Below are 17,939 nucleotides of genomic sequence, written 5' to 3' on the forward strand. Positions count from 1 at the left end.
TTGTTTATTGGTTTGGTTGATTTGGTTTGTTTTAAAGATATATTTTTTTATATGTGTTTGCAGGCCTGAGGGTATGTGTGTGAGTCATGTGCATGCAGTACCTGAGGACGCCAGAAAAGGAGCTGTCTCATGTGGGTGCCTGAACCTGGGCCTGCTACAGGAGCAGCTAGCACTATCAGGCGTTGAGCTAGTTTCCAGCCCTTTTAGTCACCTGTTTTTGCAGTCTATAGTGTCCAAGTCCAGCACATTGCCAGACCCCATGAACCCAGTAAGGCTCTGCAAAATGTCTACTTGACAATGTCTTATGGAACCCTGATTTGAAGTTCTTTTATTTACATTTTACAATTTATTACTTTATTATCTGCATTTTATTTTTTTCAAAATTTAACATTTTTGGATTCTGACTTTATTTTCAGATAGCATCCTTTGGCTATTTTTCAGAGTTTTGCAAAGTACGTCTTGGTGTCTTCATTTTTCCTTCTTTTCTCTACCCCTTACCCCATGGTTTGTTAGCAGACTCGGTGAGAAGGGCAGAGTTGGAGACAGTTTAGTAAACTTTGAGTGATCCTGTGAGACAGCCAAGGACAGCATCTGATCATATGGTTTTGTTTATTTGGTACCACTTTGCAAAGTCCTCTCAAGACAGATATAAGTGGACTGTGTAAAGCGATTCTGTTACCCAACAAACAAATACATGTCGCGATACAGTCTGTTGATCTGTCCAGTTCCCTCATAAATGAACAGTTGTGTGGCTTTGATTTTTTTTTTTTTGAAATGTTTGAAATGACTCATTGTTCTCGGTTTCCACTTATCACCAGTTTTTTTCTTTCAGCCAGACTTAGTCTCTATAGAAAAAGAAATTGTAAGATGATTACTTAAAAATAGTGTATTTTATATGGTTAAGAAGTCTGTACATGGGTGCTTTCCATGTTTTCTGGTTTTTAAAATACTAGTTACCTTGATTAATTCTTAATTCATTTATCTTCCGGATGTTTGAAAATCTCCCATTTTAGTACTGCTTCAATTAAAGAAAATGTATTTTCTTCTTTGCAAAAGATCCCAATCATAAAGGAGAAAAATAACAAGTGTACCATGGAAGGCCTTGGCAGATACCACACCTCCCCAGGCTCAAAGTTCAGCATTGATAGGCGCATTAGAATGCAGAGCTTTCTAGTAGAAGGGCTGGGCACATCTGGGGGCCGCAGTGTGTAGCCTGAGCCTGACCGGGAGATGCTGAGTGACCTCACATGGGAGAGTCTACAGGGTGACAGTTGTTCGGTATTACAAAACGCCACTGAGGGGGCTGGACCTGAGTTTGGTTCCCAGCACCCACATGCCGGCTCACAAGCATCTGTAACTCCAGTTCCAGGGGATTTGGTGCCTTTTTAGGACCACATGGGTACCGGGTACATACTTGGTGCACAGGCATACTTGCAGTCAAAAGATGCATGCACATAGAATCAAATTTAAAACAAAAAGAAGTCAGCGATGTTAAAGACAGAAGTGAGAAGCTGTCCCTCAGGATCTTTGTATGAGCTGGGATTTTTATTTTGTGTATAGAATGGAATCTATTGGGATGGTTGTTGAGATCTGAAAAAAAAAAAGCTATAGCTTTTAATAATTTAAAAAAATTATTGACAGTGATGATATACATAAGATATTTATGAAATACAAATGTATGTATTTGCATAGAGACATGTTCAAGTACAACACAAAGGCGAGCAGGAAGAGAGATGGAGAGAGAAGGAGAAGGCAAAGGTAACTTTGTAAGTTATATAGTTTGTGTCCTGAAGATTATCTGATAGTACTTATAGTTCAATGAAAGTGCTTTTTACACTTTACACTCAAAGGAGGTCTTTATGTGTTTCTTCTGATAGAGAAAAACATCAAATTGACAGTGGTAGTTTAGCCATTATTTTTAATTAATTTGTTTTCCTTGAAGAGACAGTTGTGCCCTGGTGCATAATGTCAAAAGGTTTCATTTTATTTCTATTTATTTGCTTTTGTCTGTGTAATGAAAGGCAGCAGTGTGTTTTTTTTTTAATATTGAGTTGATCTAGATTTCCCCACAGCTTTATCTAGCTTATTTCAAGATTTAGACTTATAAGCAGTGCTCCCTATTTTTCTATGTATAATACAGACTTATTTTTCTGCTACTCTCTCTTTTTTATACTTTATTATTTTTTTATTTTTTCTTTATTGATATATTTTTTATTTACACTTCAAATGATTTCCCCTTTTCTGGGTCCCCACTCCCCACAAGTCCCATAAGCCCTCTTCCCTCCCCCTGTTCCTCCATCTACCCCTTCCCGCTTCTCTGTTCTGGTATTCCCCTATACTCTTGCACTGAGTCTTTCCAGAACCAGGGGCCACTCCTCCACTCTTTTGGACATCATTTAATATTCTGCTACTCTTTCTTTCAGTCATGTTATTATCTTTTCTTGTCAAAGTCAAATTTCTTTTGAATATTTTCCATGTTCTTTTTTCACATTGGTTATTTGCTCTGGGAATTTGGTAATTCCCTCTACTGTTTTGAAAGCACTCTTCTTCTTAAGCAGCCATTTCCCCCACGTTTGTTAGACACGGAAGTTTCCAGTGTTTTTATGTGCAGTACCAGCCTGTGGCAGTATCTCCACTCTGCTAAAAACTTGCATATATAGATCCTTTCTCATTCTCCACCTCCTTCTCCTCCTCCTCCTCCTCTTCCTTCTCTTCCTCTTCCTCCTCTTCTTCCCCTTCCTTCCCTTTCCCCCCCACCTTCCCTCCCCACCTTTCTTTCTTTGGTATGGGTGTATTGCTTGTATGTATGCATTGGTGTGCCTTGTATCCACAGAGACCAGCAGAGGGCATTAGATTGCCTAGAACTGGAGTTAACCGCACACAGCTAGAGTCTCAGAGGGTTGTGACCATATCTATATTCTATATTCTATATTCTTTGTTTACATTCCAAAAGCTTTCCCCTTTTGCTGGGAATTGTGCCCTGATCTTCTGGCAAAGCCGCCAACAATCATAACTGCTGAGCCATTGTCTTCCTAGCCCTGTTTATTTAGAACAAGGTTCCCAACCTTGTAACACTTTTTTTTTTTGAGTCTTAGGTAGTTTTGTATTACCAGTAACTGCTCTAGTGAAAGTAGTTTTATTTTTTTTTCCAAAAAAAAAAAAGTTGGTGTAAGAGCAAAGATGAAAAGTTTATTTATGATAAAGTATAATCTTGATTGACTTTTCGATTTGTAATACTTGGACTGAGGACGCACCTCACTTGTAATAGTCTCCTAACATTGACAAAAACATGGACTCATGCATATGCACAAACATGCACACACATGCACACTCACAAACATGTACACAATACATGCACACACATTCATGGACACTTATACAAATGCATACATGCATACACATGCACACACCCACATGCCCACATAAATACACACACATGCCTTTCTGTTTTTAAGGAAGAAGCATATATTATACATGCAACTTCCTTCCGTTAGATTTGCCTTTTCTGATTCCAATAATTCTCAACTCAAAAAGGCCTATTAAAGCCTGTAAGCTACAGTGCTGGAATTTCCCTCTTTGTACATTTTGTTGTTGGTTTGTATCCACCAAAAAGATGATTTTTATCTGTGCTGTGTATGTGTACATGGGCATGTGTCTATGTGTACTTATATATGTAAGAGGTGATGAATAAATATTTCTAATTTTAGTTTTGTTCAAGCTCTTCTCTGCCATCCCAAAAAGAACTGTTCTGCATAGGGACTGAAGTTATTCTGGGTTCACTGATGCTTCTCTTATGTGGGAGCTGAAGCTGATGTAGGGAAATGCTTCCTCTTAAGAAAGAAGTAAAATTCTAAATGTTCATTTGTAAGTCATGGTTGCTTTTTTTTTTTTTTTTCAGACTTGGTTTTTTGAGACAGGGTTTCTCTGTGTAGTTCTGGCTGTCCTAGAACTCACTCTGTAGACCAGGCTGGCCTCGAACTCAGAAATCCGCCTGCCTCTGCCTCCCAGAGTGCTGGGATTACAGGTGTGCACCACCACTGCCTGGCTTCATGTTTGCTTTTATGTTAAAAAAAAAAAAAAACTAATTGTTTTTTGTTTTCTTTTGTTTTTTGAGTCAGGGTTTCTCTGTGTAGCCCTGGCTGTTCTGGAACTCACTCTGAAGATCAGGCTGGTCTCCAACTCAGAAATCCACCTTCCTCTGCCTCCCAAGTACTAGGATTAAAGGCATGCGTCCCTACTGCCCAGCGTGTGATTGTTTTCTTATACCAGCTTTGTGTGTAATCACACTGTCAAGTTTGTGTCCATTTTTATAGTATACTCAATACCATTCTAGCTGTCAGCCAGTCAGTGATATTCCACTGACCTCGCAGTAAAACATTCCTACTTAGAGGCAGAGAAGGAAGATACCCAGGACAGCCAGAACACAAATGCCTTGTACTGGGAGATGTATTTAGGCAAAGCATTCATAATGTGTATCTGGAGATGCTACCTGGATATTTACCTTGATAAATTTACCTTGTTCTGTTGGTAAAACCGTGTAGGTCGTCACCATCCCAGCATGGACATGGTCGGTCACGTGGCAGTGGAGAAGCCAGGTCCCAGGTGTTTGGGGAAACATCTCTAGGGTTTGGTATGTTCCAGGGAAAAGGTCAAAGACATCAGAACTGTGCATGCCCCTGTGCTTGATTAGGAAAATGACAAATAGGAGAGTTTATTTAATAGCCTTTAATTAACTAGCTCAAAATATTAGAAAAACAGAGTTTTAAAAATGAATCCCTCCATATTTTATGTTCTGCAATTGGTGGTCCTTACCTAAAGCCTCAGAACTCTGAGGCATCAAGGAAAATGTGGAGGAAGGCATTCGTTAGTCAGGATTGCGCCCAGCGAATGCCACAGTCCAGGCTCGCCTCTGTGTCAGACTTGATCTACACACAGAGGAGCAAGCAAAGTAGCCTGTGCCCACCTTCACCTGTGCTGAGATTTATAGACTATCTTGTTGTGAAACCGTAAGACAAATGATAAAGGAAGCAGAAGAGGAAGCCAATAGACAATTTAAACGATTCTGACATATCCTCAGATATGTTGCTGGCGCATTTCTGTGGAAATGATATTGAAAACCCATTAATGTTATATGTATAGAAAACAGTACAGATAATAAAATGGGCGCTCTTCAATATGCCTTTTTTGTTTGCTTGTTTTTGTTTGGTAGCTTGTGCATTTTCTACATTAGTTTAAAAACAGAAAAAAAAAATGCCTCTTCAAGAGGATGTTGGTTTCCTGAGGTGAAGGGTAGTAGAATTGTGTTCTGGGAGGGTGTCAGTTGCTTGACACCTACGTGTTAATTCACCTCCCACAATTTAAGAGAATTTAGAATGGACAGGGCCATAGTGGAGTCTGGTTCTCATCTCTGCTGCCTGACCCTTGTGTGAACACGTCTGCCTTCTCTGTCAGCCATTCCATTGAGAGTGTGTGAGCAGAACTACAAAAGATAGGAAACCCTCCAAGGGTAAGGAGGAGCCCAGGTTGTGAGGAGGCTGGTGTGTCGGCGGAGACTGCAGCGCATGCTGGGCAGTTCGCTTTTTCACAGATATCTCTAAGGAAATGCATTCTTGGCTTGAATGGAGCGTACTGGGCGGAGCGGGAGTGATGCTGTGGCGGCTCTTACCTTGTATTGGAAGCTGTGGCCGTGGAAGTGTACGGTGTGCAGGTCTATCTCATTGCCCATGCCCATCACGTACCAGGTGACTTCATCTTTCACGTGCATTGTGAGGCCTTGTAGGTTTCCGAACATTTTCCCATTAATAGCTGAGGGAAATGTGATGTATTTCAGAATAGTCTTAAGCCATGACAGTAACAGGAAATATCCCTAGGTTAATAGGGCAGAGCTTACTTCTCTATGGAAGGGGAAAAGAGTTCAAGTTCAACTGTCTTGCTGCTACTTTTCAAGTTACGTTATATGAAGAGCCTTAATCCTAATTGTGGATTTACTTAACGGGGAAGGAGGGCTTGGAATTGGGAGAAAAATTAGTAAAGATTTTAAACATAGTCCGTTTTGGATTTGAAAAGAATTTTTCATCATAATATATTTAAATAAAATAGTTATACAACATGATGTTTTTTTTGAAGGAAGAAAAGGATAAGAAAGGAAAGTGGCTTAGAACAGTGTCTCATACCGTGCATTTTATTGCTTTCTATGAATTCCTCGTTGTCTTTGTTTACATTCTCGGGGTGCTCAGAGTATATTTTGATGTTATCATCTAAGTACCAAGATTCATTCTCATCAAATACTAGAAACAAGAGGAAAAACTCCATTTTCTTTTTAGGGTTGAATACTTTCACAGAAGATTTCCGACAAACAATCAATGGGCCTATTAGCCCACTATAGAGATCCTGAAAACAAGCAGAAACTACAGTTATCCTGGAAGCGCCAGTCAGGATTTCAGAGAGCTGGGGTCTTATCCACAATCCCAGCCTTTTCAGAGGATATGATTTTAGTGGGCTACCTAGCCCAAAGGGAAGCTGCCGCGTTAGTATCTTCATACGTAATGTGGTTAAGTTGAAACAGTGATGAATAGTAGGTAGGTTATATGGGATTTATACACGCAGAACCCAAAAATTGGCCTAACTAATGAGCTACCTAAATGAACAGTGTTGGATGTTTATTTCATAAATTCTTGAACTCACTATGATGAGCCAAGTATTATGCCAGTTGTTATAGATCCATGGCTGAATGAAACAGCCTTTCACTGCAGGGGCTCACATAGGAATAGAAGAAAGAAAAGGAAATTGTGCATTGCCACGGAGAAACTGAGTGCTAATGAATACCTGTGTGAAAGACCACAATTAACTCTTAAACATCCGAGGAGTTTGGTGTGGCCGGGTGTCAATGATGGCGGATGGTGTCTAGGATCATCCTTAGGCTATATCATACTAATAAAGTTCAAGTTGTGTCATAAGTAGTACTGAGATCGGACAGAGGATGACAGCAAAGCCACATTTTAGTCCAGTCCTATTGGTCGAATGAAGGAAGACTTAAGGGGCAAAGTCCGTGGCCTGGGAGGCTGGAGTTGAAACAGATCACAAGAACTGACGTGTGACAGGGGAGAGGAGTGCCTGAGCATTGTAGGGTCAAACTGTCTGGGTAAGAAAAGCGGTTCCAGGTTCCCGCTTGAGGACTGGTACTTGTGCTGCTGTGTGTGTTTGTTTAATTCGTTTATGTATTGGCTTTACATCCCAGTCGCAGCTCCCCCATCCCCATCCTTCCCTCATCCAAACTCCCCCACCCCTCCTCCCTTTCTTCCTGCCACCACCCAAGTTACTGCAGGACTAGGTGTCTCCCACTGAGGCCAGACAAAGTGGCTCGGTTAGGGGAACAAGATCCACTGGAAGGCAACAGATTCAGGGACCACACACACACACACACACACACACACACACAGAGCCCCCCACTTGGGAACCCGCATGAAGATCACCCTGCACATCTGCTACCAAAGAGCAAGTATGGCCTGGACCTAGTCTCTCTTGCAAATGCATAGCAGATGTGCTGCTGTTTTTTTACAACAGGAAGTGAAGGAGGTGGAGAAAGATTCTTTTAGAAGGGTTCCTACACGTGGGAATTTCTGGTGTAGATGTCCCACAGGCAGGTAGGTACATTGACAGCTCCGGAACTGGAAAGTGATTCTGATGAGGTTTAGTTCTGCAGCCCAGTGTACTTGAGGTGGCCACCGGGGGTTTTGTGTCTTTACAATATTTTATTTAACAATACGCCCGGTTCTGATAGCTGTTGGGTTTACAAAGAACTCTGACGCTACACATCTCAATTATTTGCATTTAATATGTTTTCATATCAAAAGAAACTTAAAATGCATTGGTTTTAAATTCTTATTAGGTGTTATCAGTAATTAGCAGGTATGAGATAATTAGGACTTTATATTTAAAAGCAAATGAACCAAAAATTGATCAGAGAGCAATTTATACTCCTGTGATGTTAACAGATTGGAGCACAGGAAAACTCTGGTCACTGTATCTGCTTTCAGTTGTCTATCTAGATAGAGAAGCTTATAAAACAGATGGCTTAAAGTTTACCTTAACTCGATCCACGGTTGAGTAATAAGCCCATGGAATACAAGCTGAATCCTCTCTTCCAGCACCTGATCTTTCCGGAATTTGCCATATATAAGTGCGAACTTCACCTAAATTAACCAAGAGTTACATGTCTGGTTATAATCAGTTCGTATCTGACACACACAATGTGTTTTATATGCATATACATTTTATATGCACATGCAATGTATATGCATAGATTAAGCCTTGATGATTGACTAATCCAGAAAGAAAAGATGTTGAGGTAGTTCTTAAAAAGTAGTAGTACTCAAAATTCTAAATTCCAGGAACTTAGTTTTCTAATTTTATAGTGAGTGTGTGTGTCCACATGCACATATGTGCCACAGCGTGGGAAAGTAGGTCAGAGTTCTGTCTTCTGACCATAGGGGTTCTAGAGATGGAACGTGAGTACTCCTCAGAGTCGGCAGTGCCTGCCGAACAACTTTGATGACTTGGGAGTTTCTCTCTACGACACACTAAGGCATTTTCATGTCATTGTATGCAGACTATGAAATCATCATCTCTCATTCCCTTGTCCAACCACAAAGCCAGAGGACGGTCATTTTAAAGTCACAGTTTGAAGAACCTGCATAGATCCCTCTTTTCCTACTCTGTCACAGAACTTCCTGAATATCTGTCCACAGACCTTTCTGCTATTCCACATACCTGCCCAGACTCCCCTCTGCCTGGTTTGTTTACATAGACCCTGCAGCATCGTCCTGCAAGCACAAAACTATCAGATAACACTATGGAGTCTGAAATCCTGCACTAGGAGCAAGAATTGAGGTCTGGTCAGGCAGTGGTGGCGCCTGCCTTTAATTCCAGCACTTGGGAGGTAGAGGCAGATTTCTGAGTTCAAGGCTAGCCTGGTCTACAGTGTGAGTTCCAGGACAGCCAGGGCTACATAGAGAAACCCTATCTCAAACCCTGCCTCCCCCAAAGAAGGAATTGAGGTCTGGTCTAAAGGGGTGTGGAAGCTTTGGCTTTTCCCCCTTTCCTCAAACTCACTTTTTAGCCCCAATTTCCTTGTCTAAACAGAAAATTTCCCTAAGAACATAAAATGTAAATGTTAAACATACAATGTAAAAGTGAGGCCTCATCATCTCCTCCTGCTGACCACATTTATTTCTGTAGATTGCTCTTCTAGCCTGCTCTGTTACCAGACATTGATTCCCACAGCCTTAGTTCGGTTCCTCCCGACACCTCCTCCCTTGACTCCAGTGCCCAATTCCCAGCAGGCCCTTTGGTTTCACTTTAAAGTAGAATTGCAGTATCATGACCCACTCTTTCATCTGGCTCAGGACCATGCCGGATCTTGTTCATTCTAATTCTGGGATTGTTCATTCTAATTCTGGGATTTTTTTTTAACCTACCAGGATTTACCTAATTGACCCCTAATGTTGCCATTTCTTCCCTATAGTCACTTACTCATGAGTGGGCCAGAAAACTCCTTAAAATCCTCAATCAGGTAAATCCCCGTTAACTCAAGTCCTTAGGTGAGTGTGTAGTATAACACCTTAAGTCCTAATGATAACCCCCAGGTCCTTCCTCTGTCTAGTTCCTTCCTCTCCCCGTTAACGTGAGCCGCACCTCCCATATCATTTAAGTGTCTTCACCAATGTCAGGCTCTACTGATTGGCCTACTGAAAATATACCGTTGTTAACTTTCTTACTATGATGAGTCCTTTTCATAGATTTGATAATAACTCAATATTGTCTATGTTTATTTTTCTTAGAAGATCAAGAAAGAAGTTTTGCTTCATCTTCTTTTAAATGTATAAAAGTAGCCAGGCAGTGGTGGTGCACGCCTTTAATCCCAGCACTTGGGAGGCTGAGGCAGGCAGATTTCTGAGTTCGAGGCCAGCCTGGTCTACAGAGTAAGTTCTAGGACAGCCAGGGCTACACAGAGAAACCCTGTTTCAAGAAAACAAAACAAAACAAAACAAAATGTATAAAAGTAATTCTATGGAGCATTCTATTTTGTTTGATATATTTGGAAACTGATAAAAATTTTAAACCTTTTTCTGTCAAATAATTTTCTCTTTTATTCCAGTGTATATCGTATGTCTCATATTTAATCTTAATTAAACATCTCTTGTGCTCCTGGGACATGCCAGGTACAAATACACAGGGTTTAAAATTCTAAGCTGCAAACATTGTTTGAGAGGCTGGTACGTGACCATTTTACCCTGTGGTGCAGCAGATGACACCTCAAATATGTTGGAGTTGAGTGAAGGGAGCATCTTTCTAATTTAGTCTTCCATGTCTGTAAATGTATAGCTCCTTCATGTTTGTTTTACAGCCCTTTGGCAAATAGTTGTGGTATAAATGTGTGTGTGTGTGTGTGTGTGTGTATTCTTTGTGCCCATCTTCCTTCGCATTCCCTTTTGTTGGCATGCTCATTTGGAAGGACTGCTCTTTACAACCGCAGCATTGTCGGGTGCTATCTGTGTGGTACATCCTCTCCACCGAGTACCTGGTAATGTTGGAACAACTGTAGAACTCTCTGTTTTCACCCCATGGGCATGTATTGAATATGGCCTGGTTGCCATATTTTTAAAGACAACTGTAACTTTGTCTCCAACATCTGCATGAATCGGTGGACCTGGTAAAAGAAAAGTGGAAGGGCAGCTTAGTAGATTAGAATTTCTGTCAGTGATAAAGGCAAAAATCAGGTAACTTTTCTGTGTGAAAGATGGAGTCTCCTTTTTTTTTTTTTTTTTTTTTTTTTTTTTTTTTTGCCATGGTTTTGTGCTGTTACCGTCCATGATTCATTTCTGGTCCCAGAAGATGTGCATAAGAACACTATAGAGGTGGCTTCTCCAGAGTGTATATCTTATCCAGAGTTCCCGAGGACATTGTAGCCTAACCCCCACCCTCCACCCCCACCCCCCAGCCCTCCCTATCCCCGGGTCAGAGATCTAACAGGGATAACTGGTGGCAGTCCGGGAGCTGCAGTGCACAGTTTGCTCTCAGGACTCAGTGTGTGGACTTCTGGCCCCTGCTGAGCGTGAAGTTAGCACAGGGTTGGTAGCAGCTTCTGCTCTCTGGCTGACTAGTTTTTCCTTTGTACTTCTGTTACCCTCAACAGTACCATTAGCACTAGAGTAGTGTTTTTCAACCTAGGGTGTCATTTGACCCTTTCACAGGGTTGCTTAAGACCATCAGAAAACACAGATAGCTTACTTTATGATTTATAACAGTAGCAAAATACAGTTATGAAGTAGCCAAGAATGTAATTTTATGGTTGGAGGTTACCATAGTAGGTCACAGCATTAGGAAGGTTCCACTTATCTAGAGTATTCTGATCCCTTGGAAACATTGAAAGGTACATGAGTGTAGCCCCATGGATTTCAGGTTGCACATTGCCTTAACGTGGTACATGAAAACCTGAAGGTAACTTTCCCTTGATTCCATGTAAGGAAACACATTTTCTCATCTCTCTCTCTCTCTCTCTCTCTCTCTCTCTCTCTCTCTCTCTCTCTCTCTCTTTCTCTCTCTCTCTTTCTCTCCCTCTCTCTCTCCCTCTCCCTTTCTTTCCATATATATATGGATTAGTTACCATATCTGTATAGTAACTGATTACATCTTTCTTTTTCAAACAAAAGAGACTGTTTTGGTGGGAGTTGGTAGAATAAAAAGGAGAATTTGGCTCAGATATTTATTCAGATCCATTTTCTAGAACTTCACCAAAACTATAGGCGCAGAGTATAAATAATTGTATCAGCCTATGGAATAATACATTATTCCTGACAGAAATAAGTAATATTATCTGTATTCTTTAGCAAACACAAACTTCTCTCTCTCTCTTTTAGTTGGATGATTTCTGTTTTCTTCTTTTGGTTTTAATAGCTTTGACCTATGAACTAGGACAATGGAGCCTATAGCCATGACACTGCCGCAGGCGGCTCTTGTCACTAACGCAAGGCTACCACGATGGGCCGTCACCTTACCGAGGATGCCCCAGTGCTCGTCCTCAGCTCTTCTCTTCACCTGCTCTCTGAATGTGCTGTCAGTAAACTCCCGGTACACAACCTTCTTGTACTTTGAGCCTATGAAAAACTCTTCCTTATCCAAAAATACGTTTGAAACACTAGAAAAGGATACCCAGGGCAGGTTAGTATTTGTTTTCATGAAAGAAATGAAATTAAGTCTTAAAGAGTAAAAATTCTTGAGAATAGTTATACTCATTTAAAATTACTTTCCATCCCAGTGAGAACAAAAGATTTTAAAACAGTGAGATGTGATATAAAGAGAGCCGACCATTGTGATGCTTCAGTCCTGGCCCTGACTCTTGCCTAGTTGAGCTGATAGATTGATCCTTGCTATCTGGAGAAAGGAACCTTAGTTCTTATGCCCTTAAAGAGAGGCATGAATCAAATCATCTCATCACGTTTTCCCATCTAAAATGCTGTGAGTCTTGGTCAATCAGGACGTAATGCAGTGTTTTCAGTCAATAGGAACTGAAGTGGCACAGTCTTAGTTAACTAATGGTTCCTTTTTAACCACTTTATTCAAACGTAAAAACAACCTTTCAGTCCTGTCTGTCTGGGACCACACTTAGCACTGAAATCAAACTATCAAGCTGGCTTCTGTCAGCCAAGGTACCAGGCACCCTGGGCCTATCTGCCCCATTGTTCATACTAGTTCCTCAGATCATGTTCACATGAGGTCATGTGATGAAAATGACATGCTAGGGGAGACATACCTGGGAAAATAAAACAAAGGGCCACTTAGAGCGGCAGGTGATGCCACGTGATGCTGAGACGAGTGTTTCTAAAGTTCCTGAAGCTATTTTTTTTTAGTTGGATTTAGTCTTTCTGGTGTTTTAAAAACACTTTCTTTTTACAGTATTTGTGTCATTAATGGCTTTGAATGTTGTTTTGTTTAAGATCTTAGTGGAAAGAACTGCTAAGTATTTAAAAAGCACACAGCGGATTTAAAGCTGTGGAGTGACTGATTCTTATACTAGCCATGAAACCAGGAAGATGAAATAAGCCACACTGTGGCTGGCTGTTCTCAGTTTGGGGGACTTTGAAGGTGAGTGACCGTCCACCATCAAGGCGGTCGGAATAGGTCACAGAAGGTATCTTATGAGGATGCCCAGAGAAGTGGAAATGAGTAAGCACAGGTTCCCAGGAAATGATCGGTGCTGGTGCTTAGTGCAGCTGGTGCTTTGTTCTGAGGGTTGGCATAATTCTTTAAGTAAAGGGAGGCATAGCATTCTAGCCGAGCACTTTGGGAATCTGAGACTGGAAAGTTACTTTTGCTCTTGCAAACGATGCAGCTCCTTCTCCCAGGCCCTGCTCGGTGAGTAATCCCATTCCACCTCCACTGCTGCCACATAGTAGGTCCTTTCTCCCAGGTAGACAGTGGAGTCTTCAAACTGCTGCTTGCACTTGTTCACAGTGTATTTTTGCTTCATGCCACCTGTGTAGTGGTCTGTTGTAAGACACTCCACCTCAAAAGACCCTGGAGTGGTGAGAAAAGGTCACACGTCACGTTTTTGCTCAGTATTTTTTGTTTCCCAAACTCACTGAGCATGAGTTACTACCTCAGATCACAGACTTTCCACACCTATGATCCTCACTGACTACTCAGTCTTCTCCAGACACAGGAGTCTCTTTACTGTTCTAAGAACCAGGAAAGGGTGTGTCTGTCTCAGGACGTCTGCTGGTCTCCCTGCCCAGAACTTCACAGATGAGTGCATAGGTCACTCAAGATGTCTCTCACTGTTACCCATCACTCCCTTCTCCTCATTCGTATTCACTGGCGTACAGTTCCTGATCCTGAGAAGCACACAGTGAATCAAGGAAGGCCAGAAACAGGACCTGATTAACATTCTTCCCTGCCTAAGTTGACTTAGTCACCGAGAGAGAGCCAGGCCCACAGATGTGTCTAAATGTGCTTGGCTACACTTCTAGAATAGAATACCAAATTGTAAGTGGTCAGCAGGCCAACCTCACATCAAAGATGCCAAAATCACGTCAAAGCTGAGGAGGCAATATAAAAGCTTACATGCAGAGCATGCAGGGTCATTTCTTCTACCCTGCTTTCCCCCAGTTATCTTTAAAAGGACCTTAACTGAAAAGGGTCCATCTCGGAGATTCTGCTGTTTCAAACAAGGAAATCGCTCTCTTCCCCCCTCCCTCCTCCTCCTTTCCCCTCCCCCCTCTCCTCCACTCCTTTCTCTTCTTATATCATACTATTACACCCACGTATCAGAACTAGGGCCACCTGATGTATGCTTCAACAATAGTGATCTAGTAACCCTCTTACCAAAATGTCTATTTGGGAGACTTTGAAAGTTTATCACTCAGTATGCTTTTCTATAGAGTTTTCAACCAAAACTACATATATTTACTATTTTGGCAAGTTTTATTTCAATGTAACACAAGCTAACGTCATTTGAAAGGAGGGATATTCAATTGAGAAAGTGCCTCTATAAGATAGAGCTATAGGGTATTTTCTTAATTAATAATTGATGAGATAGGACCCAGCATCTTGTAGGTGGTTTCATCCCTGAGCTGCTGGGCCTGGGTTCTCTAAGAAAGCAGGCCAAACTATCTATGAGGAGCAAGCCAGTAAGCAATACCCGGTCATGCCTCCTGCATCAGCGCCTGCCCTGTTTGAGGTCAGTTCTCTCCCAACTTCTTTCGATGATGAACAGCGATACAGAAGCTGGAGCCAGATAAACTCTTTGCTCCCCAAGTTTCTTTGGTCATGGTTGTCCATCACAGCAATAGGAACCCTAATTAAGGCAGTGAAGAGAAATGTACCTTCTGTGTCAGGATTCATGAGAAGGGTGAGACTTGTATGAGGGAATAAGTTTGCGGTGTCTCTTCTTTCTCCTTTGGACAGATAGGTATTTCCTGAAAAGTATATGCCGTGCACATCCGCCTCGTTCCCAGCGCTGAGCAAATACCACACAGTGGTTTCTCCTAGACACATATTGAGGCCAGGCTGATTGCCATACATGAATCCATTCATGGCTGCAGAAGTTGAAGGAGAGTGGGAAGAAAAAGGTTTGAAGATAGCATATCCTGTTGAATAAAAAGTCCTTCGTGGGGCTGGAGAGATGGCTCAGTGGTTAAGAGCACTGACTGCTCTTCCGGATCTGTAAAGGGATCTGATGCCCTCTTCTGGACATCAGAAGACAGCTACACTGTACTTATATATATATATATAAAATAAATAAATCTTAAAAAAAAAAAAGTCCTTCGTGATGTCCTCATGTAAGGACACATTGAAGCCCTCCCATTGTGTATATGTCAGGAATGCCTCTGCTGTCCCCAGAGCAGATCGGAGTTCACAGCCTGGACTTCTGTATCCCTATTGCCCTGGGGATTTCAGGGTTTTCAGCTGGACTCCAATGCCAGGCTGTTTTTCTCATTTCTTTCAGAGGTCATGTTTGTGAGCAACTGTATCTGGGAATAACACCAGATTACTCTTGAGTGTCACACATTGGCAGTGTGTTTGTTTGTTTCACATGCAAAAGTTCCTGACTCATCAGGAAAAAAACAAAACAAAACAGGGAAAATCATGTGTAGGAAAGTTTCTCTCACTGCTGATTCCAAAAGATGATATTGTAGAATTTAAAGTAGTAGTCTAAGGATTGCGAGTAGTGTGATTAAAATCATTGCAGCTCTAAAAAATTAGTTTGTACTGCAACTTTACAACTTCTACTTCTACCAACTACAATACTGTTTAGCTAAACCACAATAAATCTGATGCTCATCTTGATTTAGATAAAATGGCTGGAGGCTTCCTTGGGTTTTAATAATTTTAAAAGTTGCAAGTTGGTTCTGATGAGCAAGCAGGTATAAAACTCAGGATGGTGCAGAGTTCTTAGTTTTGGATCATTGAAAAATAAGAGGAGCCTGCCACAAATGAGAAAAGCACCTAGCCCATTATTCTCAAATCGAGTATGCCATCTGAACCAGGTAAATGATTTGTTACGAACACATTTGTGGGACTTAGTCCAATGGTTATAATTGAGCAACTCAAAAGCAAGTTCAAGAATTTGCAATTCTAACAAGGTCTTGGACAAATCAGGCTGCTGATCTAGGGACCGCTTTTAAAGACACATTCAGGGTCCAACATAGCTCAGTTGATAAAAGCACTTGATGGAAAACCCACCAGCCTCAAGTAAATCCTGAAACCCAAATGCTGGAAAGAGAAAACTCACTTGTGCATGTTGTCCTACGACCTCCACAGGCACCATGGCACCCACTAGTTTCTCTCTGTTCCTCTGTCCCTCCTTTCCATCTCACTCTGCTCTAAATAAATAATTAAAAAAAAAAGACACATTGGATATCCCTGAGTTTGAGGCCATCCTGGTCTACAGAGCCAGCTCCAGGAAAGGCAAGGCTACATAAAAGAAAGCTTGCCTTAAAAAATCCAATAAGTAAATAAATGAATGAAATGGATAGATGGCACATACATCAAATTAGCATGTCCTCTATATCTGGTTATTCTGAAGTGGGATTCTTTTTGCTTGTTGTTTGTTTGCTTTTTATAACCAAAGATATTGCCTTCAGAGCACTAGTAAGTATTTGCTCTATGTGATGAATGTAAAGTAATGAAAACTGCTGTTCACTGGGGTTTAACTGATGCCATTATCTTCAACATTGACGTAGCCTGGGCGAGTGGAAGAGATGCAGTACTCACAGTGCATCTTATTAGACTCCTGAAAGTCTTCATCTTCCTTATTTACTTGATCAGGCGCCGTTGTAAACATCTTGATATTATCATCCAAGAGTAAACTTTCATTCTCATCAAACACTGTGGCAAGCAAGTAGAACTCATTGCTTACATCTTTCTGCAAATCAAAACAGCAACAAAATGAAGACAGAACAATTAATGCAAAAGATTTCTATGTACAGTGCTCTGTGTACAAACCATTTTGAGAAATGTGAACAGAAGTTTCAGTTCCCCTTTCAGACTTGGCCAATGACATATTCCATTTGGTCACCCAAATTCTCACTGGTGTCTCTTGAGGATTTATGGTTTGCTGAGGTAACCTTCTTCCTTCATGCCCATATTGCCCATACAAATTAAATCACTAAAATAAGTTATTTTATTTTAATAATAACTTAATATAATAACCACATGTGTTGTGGTTTAGATTTGAAATGTCCCAAAAACCATCTGTTAAAGGATTGGTTCCTATCTGGTGGCTATTGGGTGGTAAAAAAGACTTTAGGTTAGGCCTGGTTGAAGAGACAAGGTCACTTGGCTTGTACTCTTGAATATGGTAGAATCCGTCTATCTATTTCTCTCTCTCCTCAATTTCCCATTTCCTCTCTCCCATCTCTCCACTCTCTTCCTTTCTCTTGTATACACCTTGTCTACCTGATGAGCAATCAATGTTGCTTTAGTTTTTGTTTTATGTTTTTGTTTTATGTTTTTTGTTTTTGTTTTATGAGATAGGTTTACAAGTTTCTTTGTGTAGCTCTGTCCTGGAACTTGGATCTATAGGTCAGTCTGGCCACAAACTCACAGAGATCCATTTGCCTCTGCACATAAGTGCTACCACTCCTGGCTAAATGTACTTTTGTCTCAAGCATGAGGACAGCAGAGCATGTGTCTCCATGCACAGTTTACAAAAACATATCTGTATAATTTTGTTTTGTTTGTGTGTTTGTTTGAAACAGGTTCTCATATAGCCCAGAATTGCCTCACACTCTAGGTAGCTGGGGATAAATAGTCTTGCACTCTTTATTTTTCTCCTTCAACTTCCCAAATGCTGAAACTACACGTATATGGATCACAGGACAGGATCCCTTATCTCCAGAGGTACATCATAAAATACTTATTTTATAGATTTTAGAAAT

At 41.0% G+C, this 17,939-nt stretch overlaps 1 protein-coding gene across 9 annotated transcripts in view; it reads right to left on the minus strand.

Moving 5' to 3' along the window:
* Cp (ceruloplasmin) overlaps positions 1-17,939 on the minus strand; it is a 56,008-nt gene that overhangs the window by 16,749 nt on the left and 21,320 nt on the right. For 4 of the 9 annotated variants that reach the window (XM_052180753.1, XM_052180750.1, XM_052180752.1 and 1 more), the window contains exons 10-18: positions 16,774-16,924; positions 14,883-15,095; positions 13,368-13,575; positions 12,057-12,196; positions 10,580-10,708; positions 8,086-8,192; positions 6,174-6,390; positions 5,666-5,805; positions 4,516-4,681 (exon numbers count right to left, since the gene is read on the minus strand). In XM_052180753.1, coding sequence (XP_052036713.1) covers positions 4,516-4,681; positions 5,666-5,805; positions 6,174-6,390; positions 8,086-8,192; positions 10,580-10,708; positions 12,057-12,196; positions 13,368-13,575; positions 14,883-15,095; positions 16,774-16,924 — 1,471 coding nt within the window. Of the gene's footprint in view, positions 1-592; positions 846-4,501; positions 4,682-5,665; positions 5,806-6,173; positions 6,391-8,085; positions 8,193-10,579; positions 10,709-12,056; positions 12,197-13,367; positions 13,576-14,882; positions 15,096-16,773; positions 16,925-17,939 lie in introns of those variants that run through there. The other 5 variants (XR_007977553.1, XR_007977555.1, XR_007977554.1 and 2 more) reach the window with 3 other exon arrangements.

This window comes from Apodemus sylvaticus, chromosome 4, assembly GCF_947179515.1.
Source record: "Apodemus sylvaticus chromosome 4, mApoSyl1.1, whole genome shotgun sequence".
Classification (NCBI taxonomy): domain Eukaryota; kingdom Metazoa; phylum Chordata; class Mammalia; order Rodentia; family Muridae; genus Apodemus; species Apodemus sylvaticus.